This window comes from Ambystoma mexicanum, chromosome 2q (genome assembly GCF_040938575.1).
Source record: "Ambystoma mexicanum isolate Mex_15411 chromosome 2q, UKY_AmexF1_1, whole genome shotgun sequence".
Lineage (NCBI taxonomy): Eukaryota > Metazoa > Chordata > Amphibia > Caudata > Ambystomatidae > Ambystoma > Ambystoma mexicanum.
Genome location: NC_090924.1, coordinates 1,260,990,706 through 1,261,006,444, shown reverse-complemented (window position 1 = coordinate 1,261,006,444; position 15,739 = coordinate 1,260,990,706). Strand labels below are relative to the sequence as shown.

At 43.3% G+C, this 15,739-nt stretch overlaps 1 protein-coding gene across 2 annotated transcripts in view; it reads left to right on the top strand.

The window, feature by feature from the left end:
- HDAC8 (histone deacetylase 8) overlaps positions 1–15,739 on the top strand; it is a 1,597,648-nt gene that overhangs the window by 606,707 nt on the left and 975,202 nt on the right. For both annotated transcript variants that reach the window (XM_069648647.1, XM_069648648.1), the window contains one exon: positions 13,313–13,421. In XM_069648647.1, coding sequence (XP_069504748.1) covers positions 13,313–13,421 — 109 coding nt within the window. The remainder of the gene's footprint in view (positions 1–13,312; positions 13,422–15,739) is intronic.

The window sequence follows — 15,739 nt, the reverse complement described above, 5'->3', positions numbered from 1 at the left end:
GATGAGTACGAGACTCTCAAATCCCTGGGCCAGTTAACCAACAAACCCCCTAATCAAAGAGGGAATGGCAATTTTCATCGCCCACGCGGCCAAAATTCACAAAGAGGCTCCAACTATTCCCAGGGGCAGGGTACACCATGGAATAACAACAACCAGCAGTCTACCCAAAGTTATGGCAGGGGTAAAAAAAAGGGGACATGGTAAGGGTAGAGGCAGCCCCAATAGAGGCGGCGGCACGCCTCTCGCAAAACAGTGACATTCCGTTCAGGGTCCCTTCTCACGCATCCCCAGTAGGGGGAAGCATTTCCAACTTCACCCAAGCTTGGGAAGGGATCACATCAGACAGATGGGTGCTGTCCACAGTGTCCGCAGGATACTGCATAGAACTGTTAGAGCGTCCGAACAGTTAGAGAGTCCCCGAAACCACCCTCCACGTCAAAAAGTACATTCCTTAGACCACCAGAAGATCCTCCAGAGATCGCCAATCTTCTAGCAAAGGACGCAATAGAACTCGTCCCGGGACACCAGGTAAACAAGGGCATTTATTCAACTTACTTCCTTGTGCCAAAAAAAGATTTGACAATGCGCCCAGTATTGGATTTACGGCCTGCAAACAAGTATGTCAAGCCCAAACATTTTGCATGACTACTCCAAGAGGTAACCCCCTTCCTAAAAAAGGGGGATTACATGGCAACACTGGATATGAAAGATGCCTATTTTCATATTTCCATATTCCCAGCCCACAGAAGATTTTTGCGCTTCAAGGTGGACAGTCAGCACTACCCGTTCAAGGTACTGCCCTTCGGTATAGCCTCGGCTCCAAGGGTATTCACCAAGGTACTGGCGGTGGCACACCTACGCAGGGAGGCAATTCCAGTGTACCCTTACCTGGACGACTGGCTCATCACAGGGGAGACCCCAGTAATTTGCAGATCAAACATTCGACCTCCTCTTCCAATTGGGTTTCTCCATAAACGAGAAAAAGTCAAGTCTGGTGCCAAGCACCTCCAAACAGTTCCTAGGAGCTGTCCTAAACACACAAGAGGGGTTGGCCTTTCCATCAGAGGAAAGAGTTCGGAATATACTTCTGCAAACTCCGCTATATCAGGCTGGTAGCCAGATAACGGTGCGCAAAGCGATGCGTTTGCTGGGCATGATGGCGTCATGTATTTACCTGGTCCCCCACGCGTGCCTGCGCATGCGTCCCACGCAAGAATGCTTGGCGAAACAGTGGTCTCAGGCAAGTGGTCAGTGGGACGATCTAGTGGTCGTTTCGCCAACACTTGTACGAAGTCTTCACTGGTGGACAAGAGAAACCCTGTCAAAGGGGAAACCCTTTTACAATCCCGAGGTACAGGCTGTAGTCACAACAGACGCATCCCTGTCAGGGTGGGGAGCACACCTTCACAACCACACAACTCAGGGTCCCTGGTCTCACTCAGTGGCCAAGAATCATATCAATCTGCTAGAGCTTCTGGTAGTATTCAGAGCGCTTCAAGCGTTCAAGCCCTACCTGTTGAACCTGTCAGTGCAGATCGTAACAGACAGCACAACAGCAATGTTTTACCTGAACAAGCAGGGAGGGACTTGTTCGCCAAATCTGTCCAAGCTTGCCCAGAAAATGTGGATATGGGCACCCAGACGGAACATCAACCTGTCAACTTAACCTGTTCCCGGAGATCTCAATTCTTTGAGCAGAGATCCCCTCCCAGAGGAACACAAATGGTATCTACACAGAGAAATCGTAGAAGATCTCTTCTCTCAGTGGGGTTTCCCCACTATAGATCTCTTCGCCACAAGTGAAAACAGACAGTGCCCAGGATTCGCATCCAGGTTCCCCCAACCAGACTCCCAGGGGAACGCCCTGTGGATGAACTGGTCAGGGATGTTTGCGTATGCTTTTCCACCAACTCCTCTCATCAGGAAGGTGGTCAGCAAGATGCACCGGGAATCGATGACGCTCGTCCTAGTTGCTCCCATGTGGGCGAGGCAACCGTGGTTCCCACACTTACGCAGCTTAGCGGTGTGTGAACCCATAAAACTCCAGTGCTGGTACAACCTACTGTCCCAGCACCAAGGGCAGAAAGTGCATCCTAAACCCAACTCAATGAACCTGGCAGCATGGCTCCTGAGGTCAGAGTTTGGACATCTCAATTTACCTCAGAGATGTATGGACATCCTAAAAGAAGCTAGGAAGCCAAACACGAGGCACTGCTACTTTGACAAATGGAAAAGATTTGTTATCTGGTGCCAGTATAAGGAAATCAACCCCGTTTATTGCTCTCCTTCCACTATTGTCACCTACATGCTCCACCTGCTGGATGCCGGGTTGGTATTTAATTCACTGAAGGTACACCTGGCAGCTCTGTCAGCATACACCACCTCCCATAGCAAGGTGTCGTGGTGGAAAGTACCAGTGGTTAAAGCCTTCATGGAAGGAGTAAAGAGACTTCACCCTCCAATTTCTAACCCACCACCAGGATGGGACCTTAATGTGGTGCTATCTAAACTCATGGGCCCCCCATTCGAGCCCATGCATAAAAGCAGTCTCAAACACCTGACTTATAAGACTGCCTTCTTAGTAGCCATTACATCTATAAGAAGGGTCAGTGAAATTCAGGCTCTGTCAGTGCAGGATCCTTTCTTTACTGTTCATAAAGATAAACTGGTTTTACGTACACACCCTAAGTTCTTTATTTCTAAATTCCACGTTAACCAGTCCATCGAGCTTCCGGCTTTCTTCCAAGACCCCCAAAGCTCGGCCGAGGTGAAACTACACACCCTAGATGTGCGTAGAGCGGTCCTATACTATGTAAACAAAAGCAGACCGCTAAGGAAAACAGACCAACTGTTTGTCTCCGTAGCTACAGGCAGAGAGGGAGATCACGTCTCTAAAGGTGCCATCTCTAAGTGGATTATAAGTTGTATCCAGCTGTGTTGCTCCCTTTCTGAAAAAACTCTGCCTTTCACACCAAGAGCCCACTCGACAAGAGGCATTGGGGCCACTCTGGCTTTCATTGCAAATGTTCCCCTTGACACCATTTGCAAAGCAGCTACTTGGAGCTCTATTCACACTTTTACTCAGCACTTTTGCATTGACACCCATTCCAAGACAGCTACACAAGTGGGACAAGCTGTTCTAAGACATTTATTTGCTCATGACCCTTCTCACATCCCACCTCCTTCTAACAATGCTCACTAATCTATGCACAGCATGTGATCTAAGCAGATTCCACAAGCCTCAGAAGGGATACATTACTCACTGTAATCGTATTTCTGATGCTTGTATCTGCTTAAATTCACATGCAAACCACCCTTCCTCCCCTCTGAGAGAAGGCGCATGGATGCTTGTAGTCTTATCTTTCTATCTATCTGCTTGGATAATCTGTACTCACGCTACTCCTCATGCTACCTCATGTCATAAAAAATCTAATCTGAGGGTCCTAGACGCGTGAGGTATCATGGGTCCAGTGGACGTCACACTAGGGATAGTATTACTGGCACGCCCTGTGTCGACGCCCATTTTCAAGTTTCGAAAAACAAACTGTAATAGTCTGCAGCTTCCACTAGATGTCGGCCTATGCACAGCATGTGAATATAAGCAGATACAAGCATCTGAAATATGATTACGGTGAGTAATGTATCCCATGCCATAGAACTGGTGCTCAAGCACCCTGCTGATGCATTCCGCTGCCTCACTCCAATAATGATGTATAAAAAGTCAGCATTCAGAGAGTTTGTTTCAGTACAACCTTGTAGCTTGATCACATACAAAAATCCTGTGGTCTCTCCATGTTCTTTTACCATCTCTATGATCACAACCAAAATCATGGAAGTCCATCATTAGTGTTCATGGCTGTTGTTAATTCTGCATATACAGATTGATTTCAAGTCGGCCATTTTAGCACTGGTATATTGCTTGACAAAATTAATATCTGGCAAATGGCACATTGCAATGCATATTGCATTTAAAACGTCCACCTAAAATAACACCACACATTTATTGAGGAAAATAATGCATGATAGGATAGAAACTAAATTGAATGTTTAAGGTGCCATGTTAATCCAACCATGCACAGGTGCCATGTTAATCCAACCATGCACATCATCTTCAATAAAATTAATGTAAGGTCAATTACCTCATAAAGTGCATAGTACATTCATCTGTACATCATGGCTTTCTCACAAGGACACTTTGAAATACCATTACAATATGTTGTGGCGTTTTCATATACCTTTCATATTTTTCATGATAAATACAAATCATTCCTTTACCATAATCCACATTAAAAATTCAAACAATAAAGTGCATAGTGCTGTAAACTAGACAGGACCAATTTTTTGCATTTAGATTAAGAACCCCAAAATATGCATAGTACGAAATTGCATGCACTGTTGGTACACTTCAAAGACGCCTGTCTTAATACATCCATTTTAGATTCTAAAGCCATACTTAGCAGTACTTAACTTCACATGCATAATGTTTAAAAACTCAAAGTGCATAATGCATATACCATCACACACCTGGTGCTCTTCTTAAAATCAAAACAGTATCACCTGCCCTTCCTCAGGGATGGGACTCTTTCTGTTCATAAAGTGCACAGTGCTTACATCTCCATAACAATATCTTCTATTTTTAACCACTGCTATCAGATGCCATATATTGCCACCGTGTTCCACGTGCTCACATCAAGTGCAAGTTAATTATACCATGAGTGTTTGGTAAGGGCATACTTCATAACTTTACAGAATTAGAAAAATATTACTGTTCCTCATACACCTATACATTGTCGTTGATTTAGATATATGCTATTTAACATAGCCATCCATGAAATGAAGTACATTTCCCTACATATAAACCTACACTATTTTACAAACACTGCTGCAAGATTACATGTAGTGCCAACATATTCAACCTGCTCACGCCGAGTTCCACTTACTAATATTGTAGAAAAGTTCTGCAAGTGCTTTTTCCTTACTTGTAAAAATAGGTACAAATGGTGGGCCTCCTAATACACCTTTGCATGTCTTTTTACTTTCAATAAAATGCTGCTAAAAATATATATTTAAAACAGCCTTCATATTCAACTATTTCCCTTTTTCTACACATTTTCCTTTTCAATAAAAAAACAAGAACATTTAAAAAATAAAATCATTTACACACAGCTTTGGGGAATTGCTGTCTTCCCAGTCTAAGTAGCTACCATATTACACATCTGTGGCAAACACCTTTCCAACCTGACTTAGTTTATTTCCTTCAACTTCTCCTAAATACGACCATCAGGTAGTCTAAAGGATCAGACTTACAAAAGATAAGGAAGAGCAGTTGTAACAGGCCAGATTCCTCCTTCAGTTCGGCACAATCTAAGAAAGTGTATGGGTTTTTCCAATCGCCCAATGATTACTATATGTGAAAGCAGACTACCACACACAAATGTTGTATCAAACATAGTACATACAATGTACTACGTATGAGGGTCAAGAAAAATAAACATGTACAGCTGTAACTAATTATATTCCATGAAGTATGTTCTAAAACAAACTATTTTCTTTTCTTTACAGACAGAAAACCACAAATTATACCCTTCTCACCATATGCGACTAAGTGTCTATACCTTCGACTAACCACATTATTCAATGTACAATGTTCATCTTCATTACATAATCACTATGCACATATTACTGTGGCCATGGCCAGTGTCCAGAGAATCTACACATTGGCCATAGGCGCAACTGTACTGTTCAGCCATGGTACAACCTCGCCATACACACAACTATATACTTTAGCAATGGTATAACCACTGTACACACTTCATTAACAACTAACGTACAAGTTGTTTTATTCCGAAACATATATATTACTCATATTACTCACTACTTTCATAAAATATGTATAAATATACCAACACACAGAGCACCTCCCAGTCCCAATGATGTCTGTGGACGCATGTCCGTGTCCGAGGCCTGGATACGGATGCAGACAGTAAAAATGACCGCAAACTCAGCAGCAACCACACAGCCATTTTCTATCTATACAAACAGCTCTATCTTCACTTTTTTCCACTCCCCCACCCTTCCCAGACACACGTTAAGGCATAAACTAACCCCAAATATATTTTACATAGGTTTTCCCCACCTCGCTGTCCGCCGTCAAAGGCTGTGGTCCGCGGATCCAATATGGCAACCGTTTAAAAAATGTTGATGTAATTCACGTTTTTCGAAAACCAAACAATGTACGCCAGCCCCTGATTGGCCTAGAGGCATCCACAAACCCGAATCAGGAAATTAGCCCACAAACCGGACGCAGATATCTCAGATTTTCTTTTAACCTATTTTCTGGCCATTTGAAAACAGATTTACACCAAATTTGCGAAAGCACACTTTCGAGACAAGACCTTTGGTCCTCGCGCAAATTGGTGCAAATCCGTTCAGTGGTGTGGGCTATAGGCATGAACAACATTATTTTTTAGTGTAGGTCTATTCGGATTTAAAGGTTGTGGGACCACCCTATATCTTTGCCACCCCTTGATAAAACCACACCAAACTTTGCGAAATCATCAAAGGTGACCATATACTTATTTTTGCAAAGTCTGGTGAGGCTTTGTCGAACTGTGCCAAAGTTATCTGGCTTTTGGGAGACTCTTCCTCTGGGTTGAGCAACTTAACTGCTAGCTACCGCAGGCCCTGTAAAATACATATATATATATTACACAGCCACGGCAGTGGCTGTGTAGTTATGGTTAAGTTGCTGTTTCCATAGGAAGAGCACTTTTTTTTGCCGGCCTATAACTTTGCTCCCCCTGGACGAATCCTCCCCAAACTTTGCAAAAAACGTATATGGGCCGCTCTGATTTCTTTTGCAAAGTTTGGTGATGTTTGGTCCGGGGGGGGAAAGTTATACGGGGGGGTCCCAAAACGTCTTTTTTTCCCGTAGACTGAATGGGAGAAAAACTTTGCGCATGCCTACAGGCCACACCGCTGGACGGATTTTCACCAAATTTGCGACAGGGGCTTGGTCCCAAAAGCGTGCTTTTGTAAATTTGGTGACAATCCGTGCAGTAGTTTTCTTTAAAGCGACCAAAAAGTAGGTCTCAAAAAATTTGTGATATCTATGCCCGCTCCGCGGTCACACTTCCCTGTTCGCTCCGCGGACAAGATACCAATTGGCTAAGGGGCTGGCATCATGACCGCGGACATGCGACGTCTCTGCCGATTGGCTGCAGTGAGCCGTGTTCTGCGTCAGATTGTTTGGATGCGCCCGACATCTTGGATCTGCTGACAGCACGGTGGCGACCAGCGGCAAAATGCTATTTCGAAAACTGTTTTGGTGTGTCAGAGTGCTTGGGGACGTTGAGACAGTAAGAGATGGGTGAAATACTGTATTTGTTCAGGCGGTAGCTGTTAATGATGAATGATGCTTTCATGTTACAAACTGGTATGTTTTTCTGCAGCCACGAGAACATTGTTCCCAGTAATGCGGCTTATTTTGAAGCAGATGGTGTTGCGTTATCTTCTTTGGGAAATGCCATGTTCTTTTGGAATGTAAGGCTTGCTTTGGAGAAGGTTCTGTAATGATTGTAGGAGTAAAGTAAGAAGAACAAATATTTTTTAAAAAAAAACAAAATAACAGGTGTCTATGAGGCACCTTCCCCAAAAAACGTCTCTTTTCAGAGCCCACCTTAAAGCGGAAAAGGGGAATAATATTTAAATGTACAGTCGTCACGCTCTGCTCCTCTACGTATCCGCGGACATGACGGTAGTTTGCAGGTAGCGCGTATTACCAACAGGGATTCTGGGATGCAGACGCATGCAAATGAGAATGTGCAAAGGTAGGGATTGGTCAGTAAAGTTCAGTGGGTGTGTTCTGAACAGAGAAATTTAGTGATAACGTCTTTTTCCTGACAGGAGACCAGACAGCCATGGCTTTGTGTGCTCGAAAACAAAGTATCTGGCTTTTGACAGACTCATGGATACATTGGTTGAAGGTGCATGCAGAAAGTTGTGGTCTATCTGCAGATCTTGGATTTCCTCATGTGGAAGTGCACTGGCATGGCGTGCGTGGAATGAGGTGGCTGGACTTGGTACCTCTCTGTGCTACTTTACAGACAGAGCTTCATCCTCATATAATTATCATTCATTGCGGAGGAAATAGTTTAGGTAGGCCATGTCTCTGGAATTGCTTTGCAATTTGCAATGAAGGAAGGACATGTTTCCAAATTGCCAAATAGTTTTTTCCCGTATTGCACAAAGACAAATATGGCTGCGTTCTTCTGCATTTGGTCCACAAATGGAGAAAGCGAGGCGCAATGTCAATAAGGCTGTTTGTGCCTTTTTTAAGAGATGTTGGCATGTCCTCATTCCACAATGAAAACTTTTTGTTTCGCAGCACTTTCATTTTTCGCAGAGATGGAGTCCATCTCACATATGCTGGCAATCAGATTTTTCTTCGCAATCTACAAAATGCATTGCAACCTTTTTTGGATTCATAGTCACCTATTTGGCAATCCGTTTTTTCGAATCCACAGTTTTTGAAACACACAAAACACCACCGAAAGGCTCTTTTCAGAGCCACCACTTACTCCCAGCGAAAAGTGCATTGGTTTTGCTCCGCTTGCATCCTCCATTTTTGTGCATCCTACGACTGTCCGCTGACTTTTTGAAAAATGCGCAGGGGCCTACAACGGTCACTTGTTAAACTGAGAAAGGCACTCTGAAAAGAGCCTTTTTTGTCATTTTTGTTGTTTTCCAGTTTATTGCTTTTCAGCACACGACACACTAGGAGAGGAGGGCAAAGGAGGGTAAGGAATGGACACCAACCACATGGATAAGAAAGGGCAGGTGAAGAGAGAAAGATGTAGGGTGAGCTTTACTTAGGTAAGGGCAGTTCTTCTGGTGCTCCGTGACCGTAGCTTCAAAAGCACTTCGAAGACTCTCCCCCCAGCAGAGTACTGCGTCGCAGTACATACACAATATTTTGACCCTCGAAAGGTAAGGGTCAACAGCATCGCAAATGGCCTGTGAGGCAGCTGGAGGGATGCGCCCTCCCACAGGAGTGTCTGTTGTGGTGAGAGGATCGGACACGGAGGATGCTGTGGAGGAACTCCATCCACTACGTTCTTCGCATGGCACCACCTTGCGAATGTCCGCACTGTGGAACGAAGTTAGGTGTCGCTTCATGGTTGTCGTACCAAAGCTGTACGCACCAGGTCTCCCGCGACTCAGCGGCAACTTGAACTGGTTACACCTGACCTGGTTCGCATGTGCTTTTGGTACGTTACCAAAAACATTAAACAACCGCCACACCCACAACTCACGGCGAGTGCTTGTAGTGCGGAGTTCCTCCACCTCATTCTCTTCTTCCTCACACTCTACATCCTCACCCGTATTTCCCTCTGCAGGCCCTTCGGGAGGTGGTGGCGGTGGAGGGTTTGGGGGTGGTGCTGAGGCTAATGAAGCAACAGTAGCCATGGATGCCATAAGGATTAGTCGGCTAATGTTCACTACAGCAGCAAAGGCAGAACAACTCAAATTGCTATAGCCAGAAGCACAATGAAGATGTGCTCGGGGTTGTGGCCATTTATAGGGGTGGAGGGGTGCAGCTTGTGACCATATTGCTCACTGAAAAGCGTTGCAAACTTTCTAAACAATACGTTCAAAGGCAGGGCCATTGTATGGGACATGTGAAATGGTGATTTTATACTGTAAAATAATTTCCCATGTTTGTAGAAATTCTTTTGAAATGTTGGAAGAAGACAAACTGCGTAAATTAGTCCACACGCTCAGCGTGGGTGCGGTCACATGATGACGTCGTGAACACATCCGCGAGGGAAATGGGTGCCCGCTGGACAGCAAATGCAGAGTAACGGACGTGCGCATGTGCGCGGGCGTTCTACGGACAGTGTTCAGGTCCTGAAACTAATTAAAAGTGCGATACAAGTGACACAGGCAGTTACGGACAGGCGCAATGTTCCCAGTACTTATGGGTGTATTGCGCATGTGCGTACATGATCTGCTGACTGTACGGCCAGGTACAGTGTCCTTAGGACACCTCCATTTTGTTTGACTATGGACATGCCGGCCACCGCGTCTGTTCTACGGACAGTTCCATCTTGGCTGTGGACGGTACAGACAGGTATAGTGACACTCCCATTTTGTTCATTTACCGACATCCCGGACACCTGGAGTGTTCTAAGAATATGTTTTATCTTGTTTGTGAGCAGTATGGCGAGGTATAATGCCCTTAGGACGCCCCATTGTGTTCATTTACGCACAACTTGAGCAGCTGGTGCGTTCTAAGATCAGTTCCATATTGGTTGCGATTAGTATGGGTAGGTGTATTGCCGTTAGAACATCTATATTCTATTGCTTACGGCCAGCTCGAACAGGCGCGCTGTCTGCGGACATTTTAACTTCTTTTTTTTTTAAATGTTTTGTCTCAAACCCTTCCACTACAACTAACATTAAAAAATGGTCAATGCACACACACACACACACACACATCAATCAAGAGAAATACAGGGGGAAGCAGATACTAAAACGAATATAGGGGAATTAGGGTTTAACACGGGCTGGTTGTGAGGGGATGATTTGTGAGGGGATGAAGGGATGGATGTTTCATCAAAACGTTTATTTTCTTGAAGGTTTGGGGTGGTTCACTAGGAGAAGGGGGGCAGGTACAGGTGGGACAGTGATATCGTATTTTTTCCTCTCAAATATTCCTCCACAAATTGCCTTATACTGTTAAAATTGTCATTTAGTATGTCCATTTTCACTTCTATCCTTTTCAGCCTGTCTTCCTCTGTGTCCTTTGTTTGCCTTTCTTCTTTTTTTACCTGGTCTGTTAAAAACAAATACATATATGTTAAATGCCCATAAAATACTGTCCATTAATCTGCTTATGCAGAGTAGTGTGTACCATTATTATCGCCATCTTTGACATTTCCCCATGCGGAAAATTCTCCTACAGCCACTCCAAAGTACTGCACATTTCTGTGTCAAAACAACAGAAATATATAATTTTTTCTGCCCCTCACACAAAAAAAGTACACACACATATAAGAAAAATGAAGGTCACTTACTTTTTTGTTGTAATTTGTCTTCGTTGTACTGTGTGCGTCTACTGTCGCTCCTGGCTGCACAGTTTCTGTGAGTTAATTACGTTGGAGGCATACCGTTTTATGTTATGGTATAATCAATTTCATTCTACATGGTCATTAAATGCATGGTTAATGTTTCAGACGTTTAGGTTTACTTATTTATTTATTAGTACTTATAATGTCTTTATGTGTTCTTTTTCAAAGTTGTGCATTTTTTCATATAACACAATAGTACAATTTCAGATACCTCCTGACTGTTTGGGTAGTGTTGACCTCGTCCGTGCCCGTCCGCAAACAGGCGCTCAGTCCGTGCCTTTCAAATATCATTAGCGAGGGGGTTCAGTATGTTCTATGTTGCATGTATATAAAGTAAGGAAATTATAGTACATATCTCCAAGTGTATATTCAGTAAAAAAACTTTATTAACGAGATGTTATGATTAAGTTCCCCTTCTAAAAACCTGTGAAATTCAGTAAAAAAAAACTTTGTTGAAGGGACGTTATGGTTAAGTTGCGCTACTAAAAACCTGTGAAATTCACCCAAAAAAATTACCAACATGATATTATGGTTCAAAGTAAAACCGAAAACCCCCTGAAATTCGCCAGTTATGATAGGCTAAGCAACCATACCTGCCCGCACCACTGTGCACTGCTAACACTAACACCCAGGACATGAAAGATAAACATTGCCAAAATATGTTTAGGCTTTGCTAAGAGCATCACAATCTTTGCGCCTAAAATAGCAAATGTAAACTATAGGCACAACTATAAAGTGCATAGTGCAATTGTCAACCAACATTGACATCAAAACGCATGGCTTAAAGGCATAAATAAAAACTGAGCAAAGAGATCAAAAAACAAATTTAAAAAAATAAATAAAATAACAAATGTCATTGATGACATCACTGATGATATCACATGTGTAGCCCCTTTGTTTTTGTTCACTGCCATATGTATATTCAGTAAAATAAACTTTGTTAAAGGACGTTATGGTTCAAAGTAAAACCGAAAAACCCTTGACATTCGCCACTTATGGTAAGCTAAGCAACCATAACTCGCGCCACCTACGAGCATTGCTAAGACTAACACCCAGGACATCAAAGATGACATCACTGATGACATCACATGTCTTGCTCCCTCTTTTTTCCTTTAGTAATATATCTTAGCCAGTAATACTTAGGAACAAAATAATCGAAAAGTACTATGTTTGTAGACTTACACTTCAAATATGCTCTTACAGTAATTCATTTGGGGTTCACTCATAGCATATGAAATCTATACATAGGGAGAATACACACTTGAAAGATACCAATGCTTTCTGTGTATGAAGACAATCAGTAAGGTTATGAACACTTTCACACAGATTAAGGGCTGGAGAGGGACCTTAGAATTATATTTCCAATCAATAAGGTCCTTAAGCCTTCTTGGACTGTAGAGGATTAATGGCTTCCCCAACTTCCTTTGGGGTAATGTGTGTCTCAGAGCGATTGCTTCTCCCTCCCCCATGCCAACGAGGTTCAGTCAATCTACATAGATAACCACCTCATCCTGCCTTGATTGGGATGGTCTGTCTGAATGTACAAGGCTGAAAGATGTAATGTTGAAGATACCCATGATGGAGAACCATGGTTACAGGTAAGTAACTTTTCCATATGAATTTGCAATGTAAATCCAAAGGTATCAGTTTTTCTTTATTTTGCCTTATGTGCATCTGTAAATGTACATGGAGATGGAACCTTCTTCAAATCAAATTGAAAACAATTTCAGTGCAAAGTTGCTGGGCATGCAAAATAATGCGTAGCAAAATTAATTAAATAACATAACAGCAATGCATCAATACTTTTGAACAGATTTAAACACTTTTAGCATGTTTTGCAACTGTCGCAGACTTGGGGGACAGACAGTGTCATATTTGCACAGGAATGCCACTTCGACCTAAATGATTCATCTGTTAATTGGAATGTCAACTATCTTTGTTCAGTTTTTTATTTTCCACATTTGTTATTGGAGTTTCCTCGTGGTTTCGAAACTTGATAAATCCTAGTTATGCACAACAGAAATATACAGTACAAACACAACTGCTTATTCAAAAAGATAGTGATGTGATTTAGATCAATTATCCTGTTCCCCATTTCCCTCTTTTTAAATTTGAATTTGGACACACATTTCACTCACTCGCCCGGCAACTCCTTACTCATCTCACAATCTCCTTCACAGGTACAGGAGATGTGACGGATGTTGGTTTGGGCAAAGGAAGATACTACACTGTTAATGTGCCACTCCAAGATGGCATTCAGGATGACAAATATTACCAGATCTGTGAGGGGTAAGATTGCTAGAAACAGTCCTTAACAGTAGGAATTAAAAGGTGGGCTATGCTGTATTACCGATTTCCTTGTCAAGTACACCAGTAAAGACTACTTTATCCTCCAGCTCTTAATTTGCTCTTTGATTACTCTCCCTTCTCCGCATTTTCATTAATTGATTTCTCCCTCTACATACCCTTCTGCCAAAAGAATGTACGTATGCTTGCTTTGTACCTTATTTTGTACAGCACATGGATGAAAGGGACTCCTTGCAAAACAAACCAGGTATCTGCATATGAAAACTGGAATATTTGCTGATATAGAAAAAAAAGAGTCCTCTAGTCTTTCTTGATGAACACGTCACACATTCTTATGTATGGACATATTTTTTTTGTCTGACTGAAGAAAGTGCATTGTAAATTCTGAGAGGCGAGTCTAATGGTGGGGTGTTTAAGATAGGATTCATGTTGATAGTGAAAGGCCATAAACACCTCCATTGAAGTTGGCTGTGTTTTCTATGGGGACGCTCACCCCAATCTTGCCCTTCACAATCTTGACCACTACCCACCTTCCCAACCTCACCAGTCCAGTTCAATCTCTATGCGAGCAGAAGAGCAGGTATCCAAGGAAAGCATCTTGTGTGCGAGTCTACTTAATTTCTCACCACCGACTCTCACTTGCTACCTGTTAGATTGAAGGGGCAACTATGTAATGAAAGAGGAATGCTCTATAGAGTTGCTGGATTGGACCCTATGGGCTAATGTGTATGGGACCAGTGTGCCACAGTTTGACTTATATGGTGGCATGGTGTTCTTTGTGCTGGTGCTGCTTACCTGTATCTCTGGTTCTTTGCAGTTCTGGTGGATCCACTGTAAGGTTAAGAAGAGTGGGGGCAAGTGTAGAAGGAGGAACTCACCTCATCCTAGCAGATACCAAAGCCCAAGATGGAGAAGCCTACCCACACCACTGAACGCCACAAGGAACAGTGTTGTGGTTATGTAACACTTGCTCAAGATGATGCTGTCTGAGGCACGGTGGGCCAGAGAGCAGTATGTTGTAAAAGGGGCAGAAAACCTGTAAGTAGAGGATGAGCAGACTAAAGCAGTCCAAATGGAAGTGGTGAGGAACATGGATAGACTGAATATCAATGAGAGAATAAAAGAGAAGTACAAACGAAGGCAAGGTGAAAATAGTAGATGAGGTAAAAACAAGAGTCAGATGCAACAAGACAAGACAAATAAAGCAGAGGAGTCAGAAAGCAGGGCAAAGCATGGAGAATGGGAGCAACCGGAGCCTCTGAGCTCCGAAGAATGGAAGTAATTAAGACTCCCCAGGCTCCGTCCAGGTTGCCATGGTGATGTCTGTAAGGTGCACTGTACAGTGCATGGGCTGCAACCAGATGCCCCTGGCAGCTGAGCGATGGTGCAACAATGGTGGCCGGTCACCACTCCTGCCTGCAGAACAGAGGCTTTGTCCTTCAGAAACTGTGAGGCCTAAAGCGTTGGTAGGGGCCCGAGTGGGGCTGGTATGCTCAGAGGTGGGGCAGCTGCATGCTGTGCCTACAGACTCAAGCTAATCCTCATTGATGAGGCCCAACACAGCCGAAACATGTCTGGGGGTGCTTGTGGTCTTCTGCAGTTGGGATGTGACCTAGCAGTTTGGGCTGGACGGCCCCTTTTGGGGGTGGGACCACGCCTGATTTGCATATTGTCGTTCGCCTTCTGTAATGGCTTGGCAGGCAAAGAACGATGGTCTGGAAGGTTGTCCAGAGCAGCGCCAGAGGTTAAGATGAATTCTAAACCTTCCAGCTCCAGCCATCACTTCTTGTGTTTTGCTGGAAGCTGTAAAGAAGATAAATCATAGACAAGCCCAAGTTACACTATGCTCCTCTTTCTATTGTTGTGAACAAAGAAATTAATGTCACAAACCATTGAACCAAAATGGCAAGTTGTGAAACAGCAGTAATTCAGATAGTCATTGCAGTCTTAATATGTTGTTAATATTCTGTTGTAGTAGACTTCTTCAGGTAACCCTGAATATGGTGGCTCAAATTGGGCAGGGTCCTGTGTGACATTGTCGAGGGAATAATGATGGGAACAATGAAGTATAATTTAATATTGATATTTGTGATTTAGGTGGACTGGCACTTGCGTCTTCAGAATTATGATGCCCCAAAAGTTATGTGTGTCTTCCCCTTTAATGTATATTTGTAAAGCAGAGGCTGGAACTTTGGGTTGCACAAGTGAGCGGTTGACTTTCTTGGACAACTTACTGTCTTTTCCCTCATGTGCTCATAGCACCTGGTTCCAGCTTTTGAATCTCTGCTAAGGTCTGAGAT